The sequence below is a fragment of the Siniperca chuatsi genome, linkage group LG9 (assembly GCF_020085105.1).
Source record: "Siniperca chuatsi isolate FFG_IHB_CAS linkage group LG9, ASM2008510v1, whole genome shotgun sequence".
Classification (NCBI taxonomy): domain Eukaryota; kingdom Metazoa; phylum Chordata; class Actinopteri; order Centrarchiformes; family Sinipercidae; genus Siniperca; species Siniperca chuatsi.
Genome location: NC_058050.1, coordinates 17,622,193 through 17,648,196, shown reverse-complemented (window position 1 = coordinate 17,648,196; position 26,004 = coordinate 17,622,193). Strand labels below are relative to the sequence as shown.

The 26,004-nt window shown below is 39.8% G+C and overlaps 1 protein-coding gene across 2 annotated transcripts in view; it reads right to left on the bottom strand.

The window, feature by feature from the left end:
• Positions 1 to 25,440, bottom strand: part of deptor (DEP domain containing MTOR-interacting protein) — a 30,765-nt gene extending 5,325 nt beyond the window's left edge. The window contains exons 1-9 of one of the 2 annotated variants that reach the window (XM_044207897.1): positions 25,018 to 25,440; positions 24,673 to 24,765; positions 21,227 to 21,405; positions 20,266 to 20,389; positions 11,976 to 12,154; positions 9,184 to 9,366; positions 7,121 to 7,258; positions 5,048 to 5,118; positions 4,379 to 4,483 (exon numbers count right to left, since the gene is read on the bottom strand). In XM_044207897.1, coding sequence (XP_044063832.1) covers positions 4,379 to 4,483; positions 5,048 to 5,118; positions 7,121 to 7,258; positions 9,184 to 9,366; positions 11,976 to 12,154; positions 20,266 to 20,389; positions 21,227 to 21,405; positions 24,673 to 24,765; positions 25,018 to 25,031 — 1,086 coding nt within the window. In that variant the 5' untranslated portion in view covers positions 25,032 to 25,440. The remainder of the gene's footprint in view (positions 1 to 4,378; positions 4,484 to 5,047; positions 5,119 to 7,120; positions 7,259 to 9,183; positions 9,367 to 11,975; positions 12,155 to 20,265; positions 20,390 to 21,226; positions 21,406 to 24,672; positions 24,766 to 25,017) is intronic. The other variant, XM_044207898.1, reaches the window with a different exon arrangement.
• Positions 25,441 to 26,004: the final 564 nt, after the last annotated feature.

The window sequence follows — 26,004 nt, the reverse complement described above, 5'->3', positions numbered from 1 at the left end:
TGAAATGTAAACACGACAAGTTGGGGTTTTACGGGGAGTTATGAGCAGGACTATTTCTTGGCCAGGAGCAGTGACTTTCTGAAGCCTGCTGGTTGCCTGGCAACCTCACAGTGATGACAAGACTACAGGAAAGTCTCAGCAAGAAAGCGAATAAGTAATAATAATAATTTCCTTTAATAGAGAGTCAGACTATTAAACCTTTTGCTTATGTCTCAACTGGTCATAATGTGAGTCTTCAACATAATCAATATACTCAAAGATGATATTAAATATCCCGCATATAAATGATCTTGAGATTACAACCTGCTACAATTCCTAATTCATCTAACCTTCAAATCTTTAAATGTTAAATTTTAATGTAACGGAACATATTGTTCAGTACACACACACACACACACACACACACACACACACACTTAATGTTGCGCAAACATGCAGTACAGTACAGGATGCACAATGTCTGGGATGTGTGTTTGTCTCAAAAAGTGAGAAACACCCATCCTGCTCTACCTGCTGCCTTATGAAAGTGCATTAGAAGTGGCTCTAACAGTTACATAATGGCTTGGATCCATTACAGTCAGGACAATGCTGATGTGCGTGTATGTGTGTGGTGGAAAAAGATACAAACAGACAGGGACGCAGTGCTTGAAAGCATGTGTGTATGATGAGAAATGAGAAAAGCCTCAAGATATTTTTTACTACCTCCTCCTGAGGTCAATGGGTATGAGTTTCTCTTTTGGCCTTTTGCCTGGATGGCAGTGCCAACACCTCACAGCACGGCATTCCCTCTACTGGATTGTGTTACTGCTTAATTACACATCAATAAAACTACTCAGGTGAAGTGGAACAGGGCTAACCTTCTAGGAACTGCAGGGAGTGCAATGAACGACTCATAAATCATAAATTTAACATACAATGATGATACTGAGTGAAAATCTCATATTTCCAACCTAATATTATCATTTTGGTTTGGGTTTTTTTTTTGCTCTCAGCACATAAAAGATAATACTACCCCTCAGACTAAATAAAAAACAAAAACACACAAAGGTGGAGAAAGTACACAGTGTACATGTAGGTCACACAATCAGTCCACACTCAGAGCTAATCACACTCACACACACACACACACACACACACACAAAGACATAAACACACACACACTTTATGAGGACATAACCGACTGTTAATGACACGTTTCCATGGTGCTAAAATACGACAAAGCAGAAGTGATATTTCCACTGACCATTTCCTCTTTCAGTGCTAATACTTGTGCCCCTCTGCCTCCCTCCTCATCCTCCACACTCTTCATTCTTCAGCTCACGTCACTCTGAGTTAACATCCTGTCCTTTACTTAGTTGGCTAAGTTTCATTTTGCTGCCATTATGTGCAGAAAACAGCAGTAGCTTTGCAGTATTTTTCTGCTTGAATTGAAAAATTACATTGAAAAAAAGAAATACCTGGGTTTCCATAAAAGACTGAAACACTGACATTTACTAATTATTAATTAATTATTCAATCACTGACTTTTTAAAAACACAACCAATAGCTTATTATGTGCTTAATAACTTACTGTTTCAGCTCCCATTTGTATAATAGTATTTTATTTAGAGAGCACTTATCAAAACAAAGTACAAAGTGCTTCACAACAAGAGAAATAAAATACCACAAGAAATAAAACACATAATATACACAAAAGCAATAAAATAAACAATAAAATAAACAGCCAGTTCAGGTAAAATCAGGATATGCTTTCAGATAAAATGTGTTTTGAGAAGAGAGGAAGACACTGACTCATACAACCTAATTTCTCCAGGCAAGTTGTTCCAGAGCCTCGGGGCCCTGATAGCAAAAGCTCTGTCCCCCTTAGTTTTCAACCTGGACTCAGGAACAGACAGGAGACCCCTGCCCGAAGATCTCAAACTACGTGAAGGTTCGTAAGGGATTACAAGGTCTAAAATATAATCTGGGGCCAGGCCATGAAGAGCCTTAAAAGTAATCAACAAGATCTTAAAATCAATCCTAAAACAAACAGGGAGCCAATGTAAAGAGGCTAAAACAGGTTGTTATGTGGTCGTACTTCTTGGTCCTGGTTAAAAGCCTAGCAGCTGGGTTTTGTGCAGTCTGCAGTCGTGTCAAAGTTTTTTGATCAAGACAAGTGAACAGGCTGTTACAATAATCAAGGCGTGAGGAGCTAAAAGCATGTACAACAGTTTCTGCATCACTAAGATTTAGAATAGATCGGATTTTTGCAATGTTTCTGAGGTGATAAAAACATTATTAGACAAGCTTAGTGATATGTTGCTCAAAACATAAATTGTTAGCAAACAGGACGCCAAGGTTTCTTGCAACAGGCTTGATATGTTGTGACAGGTTACCAGTGGATGGCAGTATTTGTTTAGTGATGTGTTGGGGCCCAATAACAAGGATTTCAGTTTTATTTGAGTTGAGCTGCAGAAAATTTATCGACATCCAATTTTTTATGTCAGACAGGCAGTCCTGCAGAGAACTCAGCGTACTAAGGTCAGTGGGCTTGACATGGAGGTACAACTGTGTGTCATCCCCATAACAATGAAAAGAAATACCATGTCTGAGGATGACATCACCCAAAGGAAGCATGTACAAAGAGAACAGTATTGGTCCCAGAATTGAACCTTGAGGCACACCGTACTTGATATGGGAAAAGGATGACATGAAGTTATTAATGCTGACACAGAATTTCCTATTGGACAGATAAGATGAGAACCAGTCTAGTGCAGTGCCAGATATGCCCACCCAGTGCCTCAGTCTATCTAAAAGAATGCCATGATCAATTGTGTCAAAGGCAGCACTTAAGTCCAGCAGCACAAGAATTGAACACATGCCTGCGTCTGCATTCATTAAAAGGTCATTAGTGACTTTGAGAAGGGCTGTCTCAGTGCTGTGGTGTTGACGAAAGCCAGATTGGAACTTTTCAAAGGTATTATTGTTTTCCACAGCAGCAAGAAGCTGCTTGGATACAAGTTTTTCGAGAATCTGCGAAATAAAAGGCAATTTGGAGATTGGGCGATAGTTATCCAGGAGGGTGGGATCAAGCCCAGGTTTTTTTAGGACTGGCTGGACACAGTTTTAAAGTAAACAGTGACGCAGCCAGTAGACAGCGAGCTGTTAAAAATAATTTATAAAAAGGGGCGCAATACAATCCATAACTTCCAATAAAAACCTAGTTGGGATTTTATCCAGAGGGCTGGAGGACACTCTCATAAGCAACATGATATCTGTGAGTTCAGGCAGCGTAACAGCAGAACAATTGCTAAAAAGAGCGGGTGATCCACATCTAAAAAGGCAGGGTTGGGGGTGATATCAGATCTTATTAACTCCACCTTTCCAGTGCAAAAGAAACTTTTCACAATCAGCATCACACTCAGCAGGGGCACAAGAAGAGGCAGGGTTAACTAACTGATCCACAGTCTTAAATAAGAATCTGGGGTTGTGCTGATGGGCTGAAATAAGTGCAGAGAAATGACATGTTCTTGCATCCTTCATCATCTTATTATAAAGGAGTAATAACTCTTTCTGCTCCAAGTCATGTACTTGGAGCACTCTACTCTTTCTGGCTCCTGTTGCTTTTTTCATTCAGTCCTTGCTCTCTCCTCCCTCTCCATGTTGTGGTTTAAGTCACTGTGCTCGGCATTCCCAGGATTCCTTGCTGCCACTCTGCTTACATACCTTCATGCCAGCTGTGGCGCTTCAGAGCCACCATTATCCCGTTGCCCTTCTTCATGGCTTTTTTCCTTCCTTAACACTTTTCCTGCTTTTACAGCTCCTCTCTGCTCCAGTCCTGACTATCCTCCTCATGCAGGCTGAAGTTACAGGAAGGGTCCCTGTACTCTTCTTTCTATTTCTTCCCTATTGCCCTCATCTCACCTAACACTTGTCTAACACAGTCTGCACTTAAATATAACTGTATATACTGTATTCAAGCGCAGCCATATCAACCCACTCTATATAATAATAAAACACTATTCAGACAACTACTGGCAATGTACTTTGCATTTCTGTAAATAACTTAGCGACTAAGCACAGAAGATGCTACCTCAAACACCAAATGCAAACAGCAAGTTTTGATTTCAATCTCTCAGAATTAAATAACAAGGGCTCCCTTCTCCAATCATCATATTGCACTGTGGGTCAACATTAATGAAGAGAGTAATAAAACATCAAAAGAGAAAGGCATACACATTTCTAAATTTCTCTAATAGTACTGCAGCCTCAACAGATTACATACAGTAACTCTTTCACACATGTAAATCAAAAACTGCAATACCTCCTTACCTCACTTCTATCTAACCTTCAATCTATATCGGTTCATTTATGCTTCAGGACTCTTTCCTGCCCTTACCTTCATGCCAGCAGCAGCTGCAGGTCCACCAGGGTCCACAGCCTGGATGTGACAGGGTTTGCTGCCTCGCACCACAAAGCCCCAGCCCACAGCATCACCTACAATCTGAGAAACAACAAGAACACTTGTTGATACGATATAACATCTTGCTGTTTTTAATGCACACAGTTATTATTTAACCTGAGCCAAAATGTTAATCTGTTAAAGATTTGTGGTTGTAGCTAGTAAGCAGTGGTTAGATTCTCTCCATCATACGCTGTTCCCAAAAAGTGAAGAACAAACATCCACACTGTGCAACCATGTCTATAAATTATTGTAAAAACATAATATTTATGTCCTTTGTCTTACTCAAATTTAGGTCTTCTTGTCAAGTGTGACACTCATTTGGCACCCTATGGCGAACACACTCATCTGAGACAAAGTGCAGAGTGAAATTGGTGAGTGTGCGTGTGAGTGTGTGTGTGTGCATGTGCCTGAGCTTCCTGCACATGCACACGACTTGAGTGACCTGCCTCACGTATCCAAAAGTCAGTGTGTGTGTGAGAAGGAACGTGTGACAGAGTATGTGTGATAACATCCATGCTGTCTTTGTTAGAGCACAGATGTGTGTGTGTGTGTGTGTGTGTGTGTGTGTGTGTGTGTGTGTGTGTGTGTGTGTGTGTGTCCTACAGTGAATGTCTTCTTTAGAAAAGGTCCGCCTGGTGTCTGCAGCTCCTCTGGACTCACTTGTCTTTTCAGAACTGTTGAGAGAAACACACACACACAAAATGTTACTGGCCACCTTGATAATCAGGCACGACCACATATATGAGCGCACACGCACACATGGTATCTGCACACATACCTCTGCAAACAGGCATGAACATGCAAACAAACACACTGAAACACACAGACATAATACTGTGGTTAAAAAGTGTGTATGTATGCGTGTGTAGAAAGTGCTAATGTCTGTCACATGCTAACAGGGCCTGGAGGCTTGCTGCTTCCTGAAACAATATAGCTCCCCTTCCCCTCTTCCAACTTCCCCTAAACATTACTCACTTCAACATGACTCTACACAGGCTTTACTTTTGTGTCTCAAAAAATGATTTGAATCTGATTTTAAATTCACTCCATTAGTATAAATGATGAAACATTTGACAAAACAGAGAGCTGGGAAGAGGTAGCCGACTGGTAAACAACCAGGAGGCAGATGTATGTAAGAATCCATGCACACAACAATTCCCACCCATAAACTGGTCATATTAAAGATGAATGTGTGCTGACAATGTGCACACATCTCACATACTTCAGACCAAAGCATGCGGTTGTGATCATATGAAATGGAAATGAAAAATGAAGCAAAATCTCATTAGATATTTTAATGTTATTTAGGTTTTTAGTCAGTTTCACTGTATGGATGTATTTCCGCCGTCTACACACATATCTATAATATACCAATTACAAACTTCTAATTAACTGCTCATATTCTTGCTTTAGTTTTTGTCCTTACTTTATTTCTTTGTGTTTATGTTTTGTTCATTATTAATCCTTTAAAATTAGGCACTTTGTTAATTAAATCATTACTGATTCCCTTACTGAGGTTTGATGACTGAGGTATCACTGGTGATTATGGTTTATAGGTACACGTGTGATGAAGTACTGAATGACACTATATGGTACACAGATATTTGGTGCAATTGCTTCTTCTTCTTTAGGGCAATTAAGGCCGTTTGTATGTCCAATGATTGAGATTTATAAACCAGAACCAATCATATGCACTCCTTTATAAACATTCATTTTTTGATAGTGCTAAAGTCTGTTTATTATTTCACACAGAATATCTCAAATAAACCTTTAAGTGCTAAAATGACTTGAATTGCATTTATGTCTTCACACACAAACCTGAGAGCACATCCCTTAGATAGCCTGTGTGTACTGCACAGTATGTGTGTGTGAAGTGAGAGAAACCTTTTATCCTCTTGATCTGGACATTTCCATAATCTCAGTGGAAATCCTGATCTGATCTACAGGAAAACCTCTTTTTAATACCACAACATCTGCCATCTCTACTTCATATCAGAGGCAAACATCTTTTTAAAAATCTGTCTGGCTTTATAAATGCAAACCAGAAACGATCCTCTTATTCATGGAGCATCTTTTGTATCATCTACTGTGAATGTTTTATATTTTTGGACTCCTTATCTTCCCATCATGTGAAACACACAATTACTAAGGTTAATGTGAAGCAGAGGGGAATTGTGTGTGTGTGTGTGTGTGCCTTCCTTTTCCTGTTCATTGTGTAGCGTGTGTGCGAGTTGCTCATGTTGAGGGGGCTCTGCTGCTACAAAGAGACTCTGTCAAGGACTCTGCTGGGATTAGACACATCAAAGGAAACCTCACAGTAGTAAAGACACACAAAGCAGAAAACACACACACAAACTCACAGCTCAAAGGCATCCCTCTTTAACAATAATTTATAAGTTCACTTCCACTTCTATACCAATTTATTCACATTCATTATGAGATGGACACAGCCGATCTGCATGTATTGGGTGAAAACCAGGACCACGACTTGATCTTGTTGTCTTTGTAGATCGCAGATGAATAATAGAACTAATTGAAAACCACGTTTATAAAAGCTGACACATAAACCTAGACACAGTACCTGAAACCAAAATTAAATAGCTTTTTACAACTCTAGTATTTCTAGTTTGCCCTCCACAAACTACTCTATGTACTTCAGTGTCCACGTCATCTCACCAGATTTGGGGTTGCAGAGGACAGGTGGACTGCTGCTGAGCGTAGGACTGCTGCTGTAATAACCGCTGCTGCCACAGCTGCTGCTCATGCTGCTCCGCCGAACTCCAACCACCACCTTTATCTCTTTAGTGGGACTCACTGAGACAGAGAGAGACAGAGAGAGACGTTAGACTGAAGACAGACGGGGGGAGGAGAAAGCCTTTCTACCTGCAGGTTAATCAACAGCATGAAAAGTACTAACCCTAGCTGTGTTTATACATGGAGCCTTTTACTTCATTAATATTCAGAATTACAGCTCAAACAAATGCCTAATTTAAACATCCTCAATTAGTATAAACTTGTTTGAAAAGAATGGGTAAAACTTTTCATAATTGTCCAAAAATATATAAATATTAGTTATGTAAGCCCTGTTTCCCATTACATCCTGTTTTCCTGATACAGTTGCCCACTTCAGTTAAGTCAAAGATGTTCCCTTGGGCGCTCTCTCTCTCTCTCTCTCTCTCTCTCTCTCTCTCTCTCTCTCTCTCTCTCTCTCTCTCTCTCTCTCTCTCTCTCTCTCTCTCTCTCTCTCTCTCTCTCTCTCTCTCTCTCTCTCTCTCTCTCTCTCTCTCTCTCTCTCTCTCTCTCTCTTCTCTCTCTTCTAATTACAAGCACTTTGTGCTATTTCTTTGACTGGTGCATGTTTCCCAGAAGAACCTTCTTTGAATAGGTGATGTTAGAAGTTTTTAAGAGATAATAAATGTCTCCAGTAGTAGTATATTCAGATAAAGATGCTTCAGTATGACAGCTCTAAGCCTGGTCAATCTATTACCTAAGTTTTGCTGAAGATGGTGAACTAGACTCTGTGTTATATATTTTTGAGCTGGTCTTTTTTTAGATTACAGTATTACAGCCCTTGCCCAATCATTTTACATTCATGTAAACATTTTTGAGGTAATTGTAAGTGCTATTTATCACATTCAAAGAGGGGAAAAAATGGAAAATATCCACTGTCACAGCTTAACTACTTATTTTTCAGAGGACAAGTCAACTGGGCAATGTGATGGAACAACATGACTCAGCACTTTAGCTGATAGCTCCACTCTATTATCTTTACATGGCAGACACCACCAAGGACCAGTTACCGTGTGTGTGTGTGTGGGGGGGGTATGCATGTAAACAGAAGATAATATAAAAGGTGTTGATATGTCACTGTTTTTTTTCCTAGAAGACAGAATCCAATAACCAAGGGAAACATTTTAAGTGTATAATGAGAGCAAAGAAACACATTGAAAGTTTTCTGTCACGTTTTAATTGAAGGATGGGTAATCTCTGCTTCTCTATCAACCACACACTGGCCACTATTAATAGCTGGCATACGATACTGTATAAAATTGGACATTCAATTCAATTCAATTTATATAGCGCCAATTCCTGACAGAAGTTATCTCATTGCACTTTTCCTATAGAGCAGGTCTAGACCATACTCTTTATAATATTATTAACAGAGACCCAACAAATCCCACCATAGGTTTTGAGAGAGAGGTTTTAGGGAAGGGGGGGCATAACGCAAATAGAATTTTTAAAATAGTAGAAATGTAATTGTAGTGTTAATATTAATAAATTAATAATAATAGGAATGACAGCTATAGGAAAAATAATGTCAGTATTAGTAACAGAGCCAATAACAACAACTGTAGTAGCAGTTGTCGAGCAGGAACACGGGGGGCAGCAGGTGGCCCACAACCACAGATCCAGTCTCTGCAGCTCCGGAGGCAGAAATAGAGAGAGGAGAGAAATGAGAAAGCACAAAACTACGGGACAGGATGTGCCTGATTTTTGCAACGTTGCGTAGGTAAAAGAAGGCAGTCCTTGAAGTTTGTTTCATGTGGGAGTTAAAGGATAAATCCTGATCAAAGATAACTCTGAGGTTCCTTACGGTGGTGCTGGAGGCCTGTGCAATGCCATCTAGAGTAACTATATCTTTAGATAATGTGTCTTGGAGGTGTTTGGGGCCAAGTGACATGAACACTTTACATACAGTTACTTTGTGTGTGTGTGTGTGTGTGTGGTACAGTGTCTACCTGAGAGGAAGCTGGTGTTGCCTCCATCTGAGTTCTGTTTGCGGAGACAGAAGGGGCTGTCGTGACTCTCGGGGATGCTGCGGCTGCGCTCATGAAGAAGTTCGATCAATCGTCGCCGTCGGCGGAAATTCATCCTGAACTGGTAGAGGAGGGGCCCATCAACAAAGTGATGCTTGTTGGTGACTGATTACAAAGAAAAATGGACATGGAGAGAATATATAAGCTTTGTTAAAGACAGAGGGTGAAATGAGACAAGGTAGAAAGCACAAAATAACACCACCCATCTAATGTAGTGCTTATTAGTGTTTCTTGAGGTAAGTTTGCCCTCTAATGTCAATTAAAATTATTTTAAAAACATAATTTCCTACTTCCCATGATTTCTTGAAAAACTGTTGCAATCGTTAGATCATGTTGCACTAGTAAGCATTAATAACAATTCAAACCTATTAGAAATACATATTTCAGTACAATAAGAAACACACATTGGGCTTATGGTTAGTTCACATATCCTTTTGTGGGTGCAAAATCCTATGAAACAGCCTTTAGAGGAGTGTTTTACTCTCCTCTCCAATAAATTGACTGAACTACTTTGAAACTGAAACACTGTCTCTCTTTTTAAACTTTAGGAAGATCTCGGGAAGAAACAGTCTCAGTTTAAGATTTATAAAGCCTTGCTCAGTATGATTACAGTCTGCTGTTAGCCTACTGTCTTTGGCACAGTGATACAGCAACTCTACACTGACCACTTGTGTGATTTATATTCTTAAGTTGTTTATGTGCATTATTATTTACTGCCTCTTTGTGTGGAAACCCTCATCTCAGCTGGTCAGATGTATAGTGGAGAAAAACAGCTGCCATATTGTCCCACAGTAAACAATGATAACCAGACACAATGTGGATCCATCCAGACTTGCCTTCTATACATTACATGTATGAATACCCAGCAGAGGAGAGAGCAGGAATGCAGATTAGCTAGTTAACTGTTGTTCCTCTCTACCATGTTTATAATGTGTTTCTAATGGGAACTGGAGGCCTGTAAACACTTTATCTATCTATCTAAAACAAAGTTAGTTTAATTCACACTCCTTATTGTAACAAAGGGGTGTATAAAGTGCAAAGTCCACATATCATCCATGTAACAAAAGTGCAGGAAGGATGACACTATGAAGTCTCAACAGGAAGCAGATCAGGCTATGTATTGCATTAACTATTTGAAGTGGCAGTGGTATTTTTATGATGTATTGTTCTTTATGGCCATATACAGTCTGTAATCCAAACCAAAGTAGCTGCAGATGCCAACCCCCAGCTGTGTTGAAGGTTATATTGTACATGTTCAATGCCGAAACTTAATATGATTTATTCTTTTGTGTATTTCTTTAAACAATGCAGCCAAGTGCTATGCAAGAGGACATCAAGAGGTTATGCCCTATCAGTAATAGGGTATAAACAAAATCTGCAAAATCTGTCTCCACTTGTTTTCTGATGGCTCCCTTTGTTCTGGTTTGCTGATGATTATATGGTTTTAAGCTGATAAAAATTTCAGGATTAACTTTGTGAAAAATAAAACATAAAATAATAGACATTTTCCTTGCTCCTCCTCTGTAATCAAGTTGTTATTATAAGATTTTTTTATTTTCCAGTTGAACTAAAACTCAGTTGTGGAACGTAACTAAGCACATTTACTCAAGTACTGTACTCAATCAGCTTATAAAATATGACAATATATCAAGTAGATCAAATTAGCTCCACCGCGACCAGCTACAGTACAACATCAAAATGCTGCTTACATGTTGTACAATGCATTTGTGATAATCAACAAATAATACTTTTGTACTTAAGTAACATTTTGAATGCAGGAGTATTTTCACATAGTGGTATTAGTACTTTTACTTAAGAAAAGGGTCTGAGTGCCTCTTCTACCACTGGTGAGACTATAAGCTGAACCAATCACATAAAACAAGTGTATATATATATATATACACACACATATATATCACATATTCACAGATAACATGATAGCCCTGGTTCTGCTCTCTCAAGCCGGTAGAACTTGTTGACCCCCTGATACCCGTGTCATTTTCCTCGTGTTTATTACTCACTAACATTCTGAAACTCTATTCACTCTTGAACCAGCCAGGTCAGGTCAAGCATAGGTGGCACAGAGAATCAAAACTAGTAAAATACAATCCCAGCCAATGTGACATATAATGTGGTTCAGTCCAGAATGGCAGGGAGCCCAAAATAATCGCAATGAGTTTTAGGAGTGGACTTACACAGTTTCCATTTTAAAGTTTCCAATTTCCCATGTGAGACTATGTTAACCTGTTTTTTGTTTTAGGTGTGAGGACTAGAAATATCTCTTTTTCATAGAAAGGTGTATCTGTAAACCAGGTTTGATCTATCTAGAATCTAGAATTTCACTGATGGGAGAACTTAATACAAGAGCCAAGACGCCATGAAGTACCAGGAGCTCTTTGACAGGATCATGTGGGGGTGAGACCGGACTACATACAAGCTTTACTGTCACCACAGGTTATTCACAACTCATCAAATCTGTCAATAGCATGACCTCCAGTGTGCCCCTCAGTTGAAGTGGGTTTAATAAGCAAACAGAGCAAAAGGTAATAATTGAATATATTAAATAACCTAAATTTTGATCACAATTTTGTATATACTAATTGAATGATGCAGGTGTTGCTTGATACTGTTGCTGGAAAAGTTTTCAGCTCATAAAAGAACATTTTCAGCAGGCAGGTTGCACACACTAGCAACAGTTGCCCCGTCTTCCTCACCGTGCTGGATGATGCCATGTTCAAGAAGCCTCCGTCCCAGGTGCTCTGCCTCCTCCCTGGTTGCCATCTCCCCCTCTTGTAGTATCCAGTCGATGAACTCAGAGGCCACCAGCGTCCGCTCAAATGTCTCGCCCTCCTCCTCCCTGGTTTGTAATAGGTTGTTCTCTGTGTTCATCAACCTGCGGAGAGAAAAGAACAAACGCTTGTTACTTTAATTGGTTAGGAAGTCAAGGCAAAGGCAATCCATACACTTTGCTTAAAAGTGAGCGACCCACTCCACTAATGGAAGTTTGCAGTTAGAGGTTTAGCTTTATGGGAACTGTGAATAAATTCAGCAATTGGAATCAATCTGGTTTTGGATTTTGAATCAATTTAACATCTTCAGTGCAGTGTTCTTGACTGCATCAAGAAAGCAATGTGAATACGCTAGAACACAAATTTTGCAGCTCTGGCTAACGACTTCATAGTCACAGCTGACAGGTACTTTAGTAGTGTTATATGCAGTACAGCTGATCGAAAAAAAAAAAGTGAGTTCTCAGAAATGCTGCAACATTTATAACCGATAGCCCTATAGTACTGTTTAATTATCCAAGAGATGTGCTCAGTGTTCATTAAAAAAGGGATTATTGTGAAGAGTAAGCTCTCTTCAGTGGGAATTTCCAGGAGGGAAAATCTTCCAAACCAGCAGCTCTGGCCGTTTCTCCGCTCTATAATCTGCAGTCAAAATGCACAAACACTGCACTGTGACTGTCTCTGGATTGGCACTTCAGCCACACGAGTGGAGGCATTGAGAATGAATGTTAAAACTAAATTCATGTTATTCCTAGAGCCTCATACACCAAAATCACAGATCAGATCAGCACGATGACAAGGTAATTACATCACGAAAAACCTTCGAGATCTGCTTCATTGACAATCAATGGAAGTTTTGTGGACTATGTGGACTACGTGGACTCAACTCAGTTGGGTGTATAAGTTCAAATAGAAATCTATTTCACAGCTGTGGACAAGATTTCATATATTTTCTACAAAAAAATACAAAATATCACAAATGAGCATGCGTTTTACTATTTTATTTATAGATGTGTGTAATTCTGAATAGTCTTTATCAAAGATTTACATGAAGCGGGTGGTGTGATCTCGTCACACCAGATGGCACATTCACACTCAAACAAACAAAAAGAAACAAGTACACACATGCACAGAACAGAATTGTTATCTCTCTCCTGATACTGCTCACTTAAAAACACATTCACACCCGTCACTCACACCCAAACACTGTCGCCTGAACATTCAAACAGTATAAATCAGCCATGATAGGGCTCATTAAAAACAATAAGCTTTCTGTGGTACACTTGTACATGTCGAAACACGTGCTAGCAGCAATCTGTACCATCAAAGAGATAGAGACACTAAACTTTCCACATCTTTGTTGGCTGTGTTTTGCTGGCACAATTACATTCCCACATTCTGTTTTAATGGCTATTAATCATTCACTAAACTGTCAACTCTACACAATAAACAGTGTAATACAGACGGACAGATATCATTTATGGAAATAATAGCAGCTCGGAGATTTGTAGGAATTCTTAGAACATTTAATGAACTGAAATTATGGAAAACTAAAAGACATTGAATATTTACACCACCAGACACATCCTATAGCCGAAGTAGGCTAGGAAACTTTTAACAACCACCTAACTAATTAGACCGGTCCAAACTGGTTAGAAGAACCAGTGCTGTCGGCTAATCTCTCCGTGAACAGATCATTTTTAAAGCTGTATCAACTTGGGCGTGATTTTTTTTCACAAGTTCATACCCTGTTGTCTCAAGCTACATATTTACCGTACAGACATGAGAGTGTATCAATCTTCTCATCTAACTCTCGGCAAGAAAGTGAATAAGCCTATTTCCCAAAATGTTGAACTATTCGTGTAAGAAAAAAGATAACCAGTGTTGTGTACATAGTAAATCCACACTATGTGTAGTATTAACTGATTATAGCTGTGTATGGAGCAGGCAAGGTTGGTTTGGCATGGACAAGCCATCAGTATGTCTATTGTTTATACATTTCAGGGGAGACAATTTAACATCTTATGTGATGCAGAACATTAGTGGCAAAACCTCCAAAGCCCAGGAAAAACAGCTTCTGCTTTAATGAAGTTAAATGAGGATCCTAACATATGAAATGAAACTAAATGAAACCTAAATCAGGTGCAGGCTGTAAAAAGCCTCCTCTCTGCAAAAAGCCTTGGATTCTTATGAGTTCTTTCTGCCAGTGTGGTTCATTCAACTATGACTGATTATCCAGAGCTGCAGGCCCACATTTCAAAAGAAAAATTATATATTATTATATTATATATTATAACTTGATCCCAGGGTGACACTGTATTCCTCAAGTTTCAGCTCTGGGTTGGGTAAAAAATAGAACTGCAGTTTTAATGCATTTAAGAAAATGGGCTGAGGTGCACACCCAGGACTTCTCACATACTTCACTCATGTAAAGTCAACACACTACAGAAAACATGACTTGTTTAGATGTCAAAATCTGATGGATTTTGAGCTTTAGTAGGACAACTCTTATGGCCCACATTAGCAGCCAAAATCACAATACAAATGTTGAAAGAACTGGACATAACGTTCCATGAGATGTGGCTGTGTGCACAATGCCATTTAATCCATGTAAACATGTTAAGTCAACAGATCATGTTATGTTAGCTCAAAGGGATTCAAAGTACTGTACTCAAAGTAAAGCACAGTGCCTGGAATAACAGCATGTTGAGTGTTATACAAGTAATACAGAATATTATGCCAGACATGAGACTGTATATACAGTATGTAAATGGATCGTGATAACTTAAAGTGGGACTAGGCTAGCTGCCAGGACCTGGATATGCAGTGTAGATGTTCAGTCAGCATACCTAACTCAGCTGGAGTGGTGTCCACTGAGACGTGGTTGCAGGACCACCAGCCTTTTCCCTGCTCTCAGATTTGCTCTTGCATAAAAGGTGGGGCACTGATGACTCTCTAGGGCCATATAACAAATTTTAAAAAACAAAAATATGACTTTTAGGTGCATTTAAGGGACAGAGAGCACTATACAATAAGCAAATCACAGTATCACTGAGCAGGCAGACGTTTTAGGGAAAGAAATTCCAAACTATCTGAAGGCGATCAGAAGACGTGTATGTCAGATAAAAGTAAAAAAAAAAAAAAAACACACAAAAAAACAACCTAATAAACATTGGATTACACCAGACGTAGAATCATCTGACCTGGAGGTTGATATGGAGTAAACTAAATGTGTTTTTTTCCTTACCTTTAAATATTTAATTTCTAAATATAGCTGATTTCTAAGTAGAGCTGAAGTGGAGGAAATCAAGTTGTAATGGCCTTCATTTAAATGACTCGACCATCACATTAAAAGTCAAAGATAAAATGTAAATGATGCAAAAAGCATTTTAATTTGTTTAACAAGAGGGGCCCACAGCTCAATAATATTGAACATTATTACTTTATTACTTTAAGTTTGTGCTTATATTGTCACTTTCTATCAGCAAGTTAGATTTTCAAAATAAGAGCGGAGACGCTACAAGACATGATTATTAAGTATTTTTTTCTTTCTTGTTTAGGTTAATTTGCCTGTGGGATTGATCTAAGCAGTTATTGAAGTCTCTGGGGAAAATGTTAAAAATGTAAGAAAAACAATACTATAAATAATTCAGAACCCTTATGTAAAAAATTTCTTGCGGTTTCCAACATGACCAATATCTCAGAATGTTTATATATGCAAACACATTTTCCCACTTTATGACCCCATTTCAGCTTTGTTGTGGCCACTTGAATGCTAATTGACTCTTACTGAATGTATTTCTCTTACACAAACAGTCCTCCAGCATATGTATGTACTGTAAACACAACCAGTTCTGAACCTTTAATGGCATATAACTTTCTCATGTCAAATCTGTTGTATTTGTACAGCACTTAATCTCAGTTACAGTCTCTAAAGTCTCCTAACAGTACTGTACTTATCAGGACATTCAGTACAGATTAGCATTACTTTAAACTAATCTAGCCAAGTTAAAACATGATAAACATGGTAAAACTTTCTTTGTTAATAACCCTGTATGTTGAACTTCCTACTGTAATAACTAAAGACATTCCTCCAGTCATCAGTTAGTCATGTGGAAACGTTAGGATCTACTCTCAAGCAGAGAGAGCAGCTAATGTAATTAGCCAGCCATTATCATTTGTAACTTTAGCCTTAGCCGTACAGCGATAGACAACTTTTTTAGTTTATATCTGTGGAACACACGATAAACTGGAAATGAAAGGTTGTGTTGCTCTTCCTTGATTTAGCAGCAGAAAAAAGCAAAATAGATGTTCAGTGTGATGGATGTCTGGAATGCAAACAAAATGGTCCTTTAAAGGACAGTGGTGCCTGGGCAATGAGAGACAAAGTCTTTGTTGTTTTAAACTGAGGTGTTTTCTAGCCTTGAAAACACACATGGAACAGATAAGCAGCACTGTCTCACACACAGTAAAGTACACACCAATGCAGCAAATGTTGATGAACACAAAATAAAGACATGTGCACATGACAAGAGAGACGTACCTGCAGAGATCATCTTTCATCAAGTAGTGAGAAAATGCACAACTATTGGCTAATCAGATAGTTGAAAGCTTTCTCTGTGCCTGAACTGACTTGAGCAAACTAAGACTGAATTGGAAAAAACACATTTTACTGTCAGTAAAAGTTTGATTCCTTAATAATGAAGTGGACTAGAAAAGTCCACAAGGTTGGTGATCTGATACCTACTGTACACTGACAGTGTGACGCTACTACTGAGGTGCCCTTCAGCAAAGCACAGAGCCCGCAGCTGCCCCAGTGAGGCTAACAGAAAAGACTGGTTCTACTGGACCATCTACTGCAGGCGTGAATGTGTGTGAGCCTGAAGCAGGGCATTCATGCTCAGTGAATCTACCCCAAGATAAATAAAGGTTAGATTAATTCATTTATTCAAAAGGTTTTATTTTCATTTGATAGTTCAATATGTTCAATATGTTCAAAAATGAATGAATCATTTTTAACTATGCAATTGAACGACAATCTAAAGTACACACACACACACGCGCGTAAACAGTCCACATAGTGCACAATGCTTTAAAAGGCCTGTAAAACATTGTCCTCTCTGACTAACCCTGTCGCCTAGGAAATGCTGTCATAACAACTTGAAATGCCTCCCTGTGGTTTGTTTATTGGAGTTTACCATGCTGATTTGACAACTGACAGCATCAGAGGTCAATGTGTGAGACCTACATGTGTGAGGAGGGCTGTTTATTTTTTCCAATGGCAAAACTAGATGTGAAACTGGCTGAAGGGAATAGTACTTTATGTTACATATACTGTATGGTAATGGAGTTTGTACAGTATGGACAGCCAGTGTTTTGCATGTATTAGAGATCTATGCTATATGGCACAGTCTAGTGTTGATGTCCCAGCAAGAAAGGACACAAAGAAGTTATGACCTGTCACAGCATTGTACATAAGTGCTAACTGGAGCCGTACAACAATCCTCAAACTAACCTGACCATGGCCATACTGTCCTACTTCACCAGCTGCTGCACTGTATCATTCTACTAGAGCAAACCACTTTTCTACTACATTATGGAAGTTCATTTACTATTTCCTTTTTCGATATTTCATGTGAAAAAATAACTAACTCTAAACTTTCTAATCCACTTTTGTTAACCAGCAATGAACTTACATTAAATTCAAGAGCTGAAACAGCCAAACAACTTGAATCTAAAAACACAACATGTCCATCACCCACACTGAAGTCTGTAAAAATGAAAAAGCAAAATAAAAAAATGTCCTGTTCATTTTAAAACAATAATTAGGCAGAGCTAAAAGTCAGCATGCTAACATGCTCACAATAACAATGCAAGCAGGTATGTTGACCATGTTCACCATCTTACTTTATGCTAACATTTGCTAATTAGCACTAAACACAAAGTACAGCTGAAGATAATGGGAATGTCATAAGTTTTGCAAGTATTTAGTCATAAACAGAAGTACTGAATAAAACATTTAGACCTGATGATGGTGCTCACACATTAAGCAGATCATATGATTATAAAAAATATTTTAAATACTAGAAACATTAGTCATAGTGATAAACTACTACTCTTGTTAGCTTTTTATTTGTGAAGCTTTTATTGCACTTTAAATAACATGATTTTACACGCCAAAATTAATGAGGGGGGGGCTTTAAATTATGACGTTACGATGGTAGGAACAGTTATCCTTTCCTGGATGGGAGATACTTGCAATTTGCACTCAGACACAAGAGATGTTGCAAGACTGTTACCATAAGTGTAATCATAAAGTAACAAGTTTGCAAGCAATCAACCACCAGAGCAAGCTTGGGGGTGTTTGTGGTGTGTGTGTGTGTGTGTGTGTGTGTGTGTGTGTGTCCTGGGCTACACCATGGTGATTACATAAACACATAGCTTTGAGAGCTGAGACGACAGATGTCTCTCCTTGGACTATTTCTTCCTCTTATGCAACTGCTGTGTGTATGTGTGTCAGTGTATGTGTTGGGGTGCGTGCGTGTGTGAAAAATAGGCCTCTGTTTATAAGTGTGTCACTGTGTATGTGTTAAGAGGCACAGAAATACAGTTCACTCATGTGACTAAAGGTGGCAGGATGTGTGAGACAGGAAAGGGGAGTCAAGTTGTGTATGTTTAGTCCAAAAAAAAAAGAAAGAAAGACATCAAATGTGTGTGCGTAATCCAAAACTGTAGAGATGCCACTGATAGGAGAGACACAGAGGAAGACTTTGGGGTTACTATAGAAACAATTAGTCTCATCACTACTGGAACAACAGCATCATGGGTACAAAGCTGATGACAAACAAAAACAGTCCCACGAGTGGTGTCCTTTGCCCTCCTCTAAATCCAGCCTGTCTCTGGACAAATGCTATGAGTCACATCTTGTTAAGATGATTTTCCTCTGCAGGCTTTTATCATGGTTAAAAACCAGTTAAGCTCAATACTATGCGCTCTAATTTAATGGATTCCAATTTACCAGCAAAGCTAATTTTCTAAAAATGAATGGTGGTGGCATTTCTGACATACTCAATCAGCATGCCGTGGAGAATGCCAGTGACTCTTACAAACAAAGCGGAAGGCAGGAAATACACGCATGGCATGGCACATACAGCGTGCTATTGCTTGCCAAGTGGCCATGAACTTCCAAAAGTTTAAACAGCATCAGATAGTTCACTGTTCATCAAATCAACAAGCTTCACCAGTACCATCGTAGAAAAGGTTTCAGTCGTAGTCATCTGGACACTGTTTTCAGAATCAAAACGTTTCGGCCCCCATCCGGAAGTCATTCTCAATTGTGAAAAAATGGGAGTAGCTTAAGTAGCTTAAATTTCTAGTTCCCGTCCCATTTTTTCACAATTGAGAATGACTTCCGGATGGGAGCCGAAACGTCTTGATTCTGAAAACAGTGTCCAGATGACTACGACTGAAACCTTTTCTAAGATAGAACACTCCTGGACGAATGAGGGACTACACCGTCTTACTTCCCTTACAGTACCATCTTTGAGAAGGTAAGCCTTATACCTTAAAAACAATTAGTATTTCTAGTGCATCTCTGTAAAACCCAGACAGAAGGGTAATGTAACGGAGGGATCCACCTGCAGGAATGTGGAGTGCAGGAGTTAAAATGATTCCACAATAAACTTTATGAGAAATGAACTCCTTGACCAACACACAGCTGCATGTTGTTTTTTGTAGTTGATAGCAATTTTCAGTTTGTATGCATTTCTTTGCTAACAACTATGAAACACATCATGCAGCTGTGTGTTGAGTTGATTTGACAAAGAGTTAATTTGCCATAACTGTAAGTATGTAACTTCTGAAGCATGCTAGGTAAGTTTATGCATTACTTTAAAAGGTAAAGAACAACAATCTTCTTGTCCAGAGTCAGATGAGAAGAATGATATATTATCTTACAGATCTAAGAGTTGTGTCGATATTCTCATATTACCCTTGGCAAGAAAACCACTATGAACTATTCCATTAAAGCTACACCCTAAAAAGATAAAAGAGAAAATCAATCAAAAATGCTAAGAGATAAAATGCCAGGGGAATTTCTGTTTCCATTACATAACTATATGAACAGCCATTTCCTTCAATCCCTCTCATAGTTCCACCATGAAGAACATGACTGAGTGGTTGTGGTTGTGTTATATGTTGTGTTTGTGTGTGTTCTTACTTCTCATAGATCCTCTGCCCCCTCATGAAGACTTTGGCTTCACTGTCCAACGGGAACGTGCCATCGTCTTTTCTGAAGCGGTAAAACAGCTTCATGTCTCTGAACTCCCGGTGCTCGTCACACACTGAAAACACACACATGCACTGAGGTTTTACTTTTAAGGAGCTCATCTGCAGGAATTGCAAACATGGAAGACAGAAATGGATTATCAATGACAAAGAGCCAGAACAAGAAGAGGGTGTTACTAACTGACTGACAAGAACCAGAGGGTTTAATACAGAGAAACACTGTAAATATACAAAGCAGATGGACACAGACAGAGGTACATGCAGCCTCTATGCTTCCTCTTAGACTGTAGGTTGATATTTTTGTATCATAACCAACATACAGGGACTTAAATTACGAGATCCAAAAAAACATAAAAACCTGTTTCATGTGCAAATTTGCCATTTACCTTACAGCTAAATGCATTTACTTTAATTTTATCCAACTGTTAGCTACAAAGGGCCCTTTTAGCTTACAACCAGTAAGTGTTGGGTGTAATTAATGATGGTAGAAAATAGCACAAGCAAAAGTGTAACATAATGGGATCATGGGAATTTTACTTGTTTGTACAAAGCAGTCACTAAAACTACAACATTAAATCATTAATCTACAGCTCCGATGAGTTAATATTGCATTGGCTCTGCCTAAACTTCAACTAAAGAGAGAGAGAGGGGCAGCCCACTCTTTCTGTCTCTGTTTTCAGTGTCTGCTCAAATGTGAAGCAGGTAATGAGATGCTACGTTGATGCCGAATTGGCTGGGAGACATGAAGAATTATCTATTCCCAGAAAATGTCAAGAAAGAAAGACAGAAAGGAGAGAGAGAGAGAGAGAGACTCTTGCTGTTATAGAAAATGGAATGCAAATACAAGACCAACCCCACACACATACAGAAAAACACACACAGCTCAGCCTTACCGTGGTGAATGATACTCTGGTCTAAAAGTTTTTGCATGATCTTGATGGCCGTGTCTCGGTCTGATGCCTCCTTGTGTTCAATCAGCCAGTCGATGACCTCCTTGGCCACAAAGCAGTTTGGGTACGTTCGCAGGTGGTGGCGCCGATCCTTGATGACTTTCCCCTCGTGGAGCCGCAGCCTGGAGGGCAGCAAACAAGTCGCAGAGGAGAAAAAATATTTCCTTGAAAATTCTTCAAAATGATTCCATAAAAAATAAAATCAACGCTAAACTTTTGGTTGAGCACCATAAGACTGTGCCCATTTAGAATGTCAATAATAGTAACAATTCATCCTGGCAGTAATAAGAAAGAGAGATGAGATCTATCTGAACTGCATATCATAGATTTGTCCCTAAGATAAAAAATCTTCTTGTAGTAGAAAATTGACCTAAGAGCAAGCAACAAGCGGAACATTCATACAAGGTCAAATCTATGTTTATAAAATTAGACAGAGGAAATCAGTCCTCTAGGCCCGAGGGGAACGCATGCTATTCAAACACCATCTGCAGGGATTTATAATGTGACTATGTTGCATGACATGACAACTCTCTCATGCTTCTAAAGCTGGCCTAGATACAGCTCTCACATCATAAAGGCGACCTCTTCCTGAACCTGAGTATTGTGAAACAGCCCACCACAGCCTTAGCCAAGTTTCCTGCAGCTAGCTAGTTCCACTCCATGCTGAGTCTGTGTACAGCTGGCTAGCATCACTCTGGATTGGCAATGACAGCCCTAGTCCAAGCCTGCCCAGTAAGGACCCACACACTTTTCTGCCAAGACTCGAGATGGGCAAACAAGTTACAGACTTCACTTCCAAACAGGTCCAGACTCATCCTCTCCTCCTCCTCTGGTTCAGTTTTAGAAGGTTTCAATCTAATCTACCCATAAATCATCTCAAAAGGAGCTAGAAGCAAAATCATCCATCTTGCTGTTTCCTTATAGGAGGCTCAGGTGTCAGACTAGATGCTGTGGTAGGTGTTGTTACTCTGATGGTTCCTATCTGTAATAGCATTTCTGAAAGTTGTGCTGGCTCGAACAATGACAAGCAGGAGCGTTTCTGAATGAGTCTCTGGCTCCCAGTATGACTATAGTGGTGCCGAGTCCCAGACTGAAAACATTCACCAAGCCTGACTCTATCACAGTCTGCCATGGTGCAACAAACGGTCTATTCACAACTATGAACTGGTCACAGGATTTACCACAGCAGCTGCGTGTCCGTGTGCCATGGTATCCATCTTTCTGTTTGTTTTTCAGCCCTGAAGCATATCTGCTCTAAGATACGAGCTGTCGACATGATGGGACATGAATGTGTGATAAGATATTTAAAAACAGCCAGTATACTGTTATCATTACCAGGAACAATGTCACTCATGTTCCATGTGCATGACTCGTGATAAAATGATCAAACAAAGGTGTGGATTAGGTACACTCTTTGCTTTTATACCAGCAGTGTTTCATATCAGGTCTAATCTTATTTTCACAAAATGAAATTGACTGTGACTTTCTCATTCCCTTATGTCATCATTTGGTTTGAACTATCAATTCAGACCAAAGGACAAAGCTAAAGCAGGGAGTCAAGGTAAAACACTAAGGGAGAACATCAATCATTAAACTGCCCAATTTGTGTGTTCGTACTGCACAGTGTAACAAGACTAATAGCCTACAGCCATGTTAGCGGCTCTGTGAGACTTTACTTGGCACAGCGGTGCTTTGAGCTAAATGTTAACATGCTCACAATGAAAATGCAACATGCTGATTCTAAGCAGGTATGTTTATCATGTTCACTTAGTTTCATCTTAGTTTAACATGTTAGCATGCTAACATTTGCTAATTAGCACTAAATACTAAGTACAGCTAGGGCTGATGGGAATGTCATTGTTTTACATGTATTTACCAAAGAATTGGAAAAAATCTAATGTTTGATCTGATGATGGCGTTAGATTAAAGTTATTAAAATTCATCCTGAGGGGGACACAAGTTTCTGTACCATGTTTCATGGCAATCCACCCAATAGTTATTGATATATTTCACTAAAAACTAAAAATGTCAACCTCAGGTTGGCACTAGAGGAAAAGTCAAGGGAGTCAATAGGAGTGGTCCTCTGGGGACCATGAATGTCTGTACAAAATGTCATGGTAATCCATCCAATAGTTGTTGAGACATTGAGACCGAGCCTTGTATGTCACAACCTTGAGTCCTTTCCCCCAGAACAGCAGCATCTCAGAGGCAGAGGACTCTGGGACAGCCATCCCGACCAACCCGTCGTTCACTGACGCCAGCCACACTGCCAGCTGGCAGCCTCAGTATACAGCTGTGCCAGGGACACTGACACACACACACACACACACACAGTATGCAATGACAAACAGGAAAACACACTGTGCTAACAGTGCACCGAAGAGTATGTCCAGACACAAACTATTAATCTCTTGAGGTGAGATTACTGCTACTTTTTATGGTTCTTCAGAACAATGTTACAGCGTGTACTTCTTCACAAACAACAAAAGCTCTTACTCACTTTATCCCACCAAGCTGGAAAACACGATTCAGTGGCGTGTTTTCCTCATAGTTCAGTGGGGGGCTGAAATTCCAGGCATTGATGCCATGCTTTACCTAGTGAGCCTCTATTCATTGCTGGGAGCGTGAGCCAGCGAACGCCACCGGGGTTATGGGGGCTTTCTTTACGTACGGTAGGTCAAAGGGTACAGCATGTCAATAACACTGCGTTGGTGGTACAATTGCCTGACACGTTGAATGGTCAGGGCATGATAATGATACAGGGTTAGAAGGTTGATCATTCCCTGGGCAGCTCAAAGGGCACAGCTTTACTGGAGCAACAAAAATGACTCATGTGTTCAGCCATAAAAACAGTAAAACAAAACAGGATCCTGCAGAATGTAGAGATTACAATTCCTCAGGCATGTTACAGTATATAGGTGAGGAGGAGCAGGGTGCATGTGGAGAGTTGTGCGTGTGTGAACGCCTTTGTTTCGCTGTCCACGCTGCAGTGGAGCTGCAATTGTCTGTAGTGGCAGTTTGCAGTGAGGGAGGGAGGGAGAGCCACATACATGAGCATTAACCTGCCACAGGTTAAACATGCATACAATTCCCACTTTTCTCATTTAGGGTGTCATGTCTTGTCCTGTCCTGTCTTTGTTCATCCTGATCCAGGCCACACAAAATACATGCAATACTGAGCATGAAAACTAACTAAAGAAATATTATTATTAATATTATTTACATTTTAATACAGGATTTAGTGATTAGCAGGTGTATTCATTCATGACTCTAAATTTGGTGCTCAGTTTGCAGATGATCCTGATAAAAATGCCACAGTTTCCCAGAATGTCTGACCTACAGCACACTGAGGATCGGCGGGGATTCCTGACCGGGACCGACCGACCTACCTCAGCTGTTCTCCGGTGACGAGCACCTCGGCCAGCCGCTCCAGCTCTGCAGCCTTCTTCTGCATGGTGTTCCCGATCCCGTCCATCTCTCTGCTAACAGAGGCACAGACCCAGGGTGATTTTGTTGCCGAACAGCCACACACAAAAGACATCATTCTGCACTGGGAAATGCACCAGTCTTGCATTTTTGTAAATGAGTAGAAATGTTGTACACCAGTAGCTTTCTAGCTGACAAATATACAGAAAGGAGGAACGAATGGATTGAAAAACAGAGGCATGCAAGCATCCGCTCGGTGCTTATTTCAGAGAATAAACAATGCACTGACACCTCGGTTTTTTGCTTACCCTTCAAGCACCATGGAGACGAAAAAAAGAGTTTATAAATTATTCCTTCGATGATTGAGGAGAATTATTCCATCCCAGGAAACATATGCAACAATGCAGGCAGTCACAAGTCACAGCCCAGCCTCAGTGTGCAGGAGCAGCTCCATCAGCAGAAGTCCACTTTTAATTCCTCGAAAACCTCCAAATATCTGCACACACACACACACACACACACACACACACACACACACACACACACACATTAATGCATGCATGCACGCCACACTCACTTTATGAATTCCTCTATTTTTCCGGTGCTGTTTGGAAAAAAATATCTGTAAAAACAGCCGAGTGCTTCTCTGCGCGCTGGCTCGGTTTGTTTGTCACTGACACTGACACACCACACGGGATGTGTGCACGTTTTTCTCCACGGTGCAGCCAGTGCCCATCAACAAAGCCCCCGCATTGGGAGGACTCTGCTGTCGTCACAGGGGGAGTTAACCGGAGGGGCGGGGTTGCAGAGGCATATGAGTGCGCTCGATTCATTCACCGCCTGGTACTGGAAAGAATTTTATGGGTGGGATGGGTGGGGCATTGGATGTAATTTTAGCCATCATTAAGGAATAGGGTTTGTACACTTTTCTACTTTACATGTGTTTTTACTATGTAAACACAGCCCAAGCAGTGTAATATGTAACTTAGCAAAAACCCACACAAATGAATGAAATTAGGTTTATTAAATAAAAAACACAAAGTCAAGCTTTTCTGAAAAGATTGTAGCCTAATTTGTGTTAATAATCGTCTCCACCTTTTTTATTTAGCTCTATAACAGGGTATGTGAGACAGTTTATCAGCTTTTCTCCTTCCCAGTTCCCATTCACCTTTCCATCCATTTTGCTCAGTATGAGAGTACTCAGTGATTTGGTGAGTTAAGTCAGATTTTATTTTGTTGCAGAACTGCTGGAAATGTGAACAGGATCATTCTGAGCAGCTTTAGATTTACAAGTG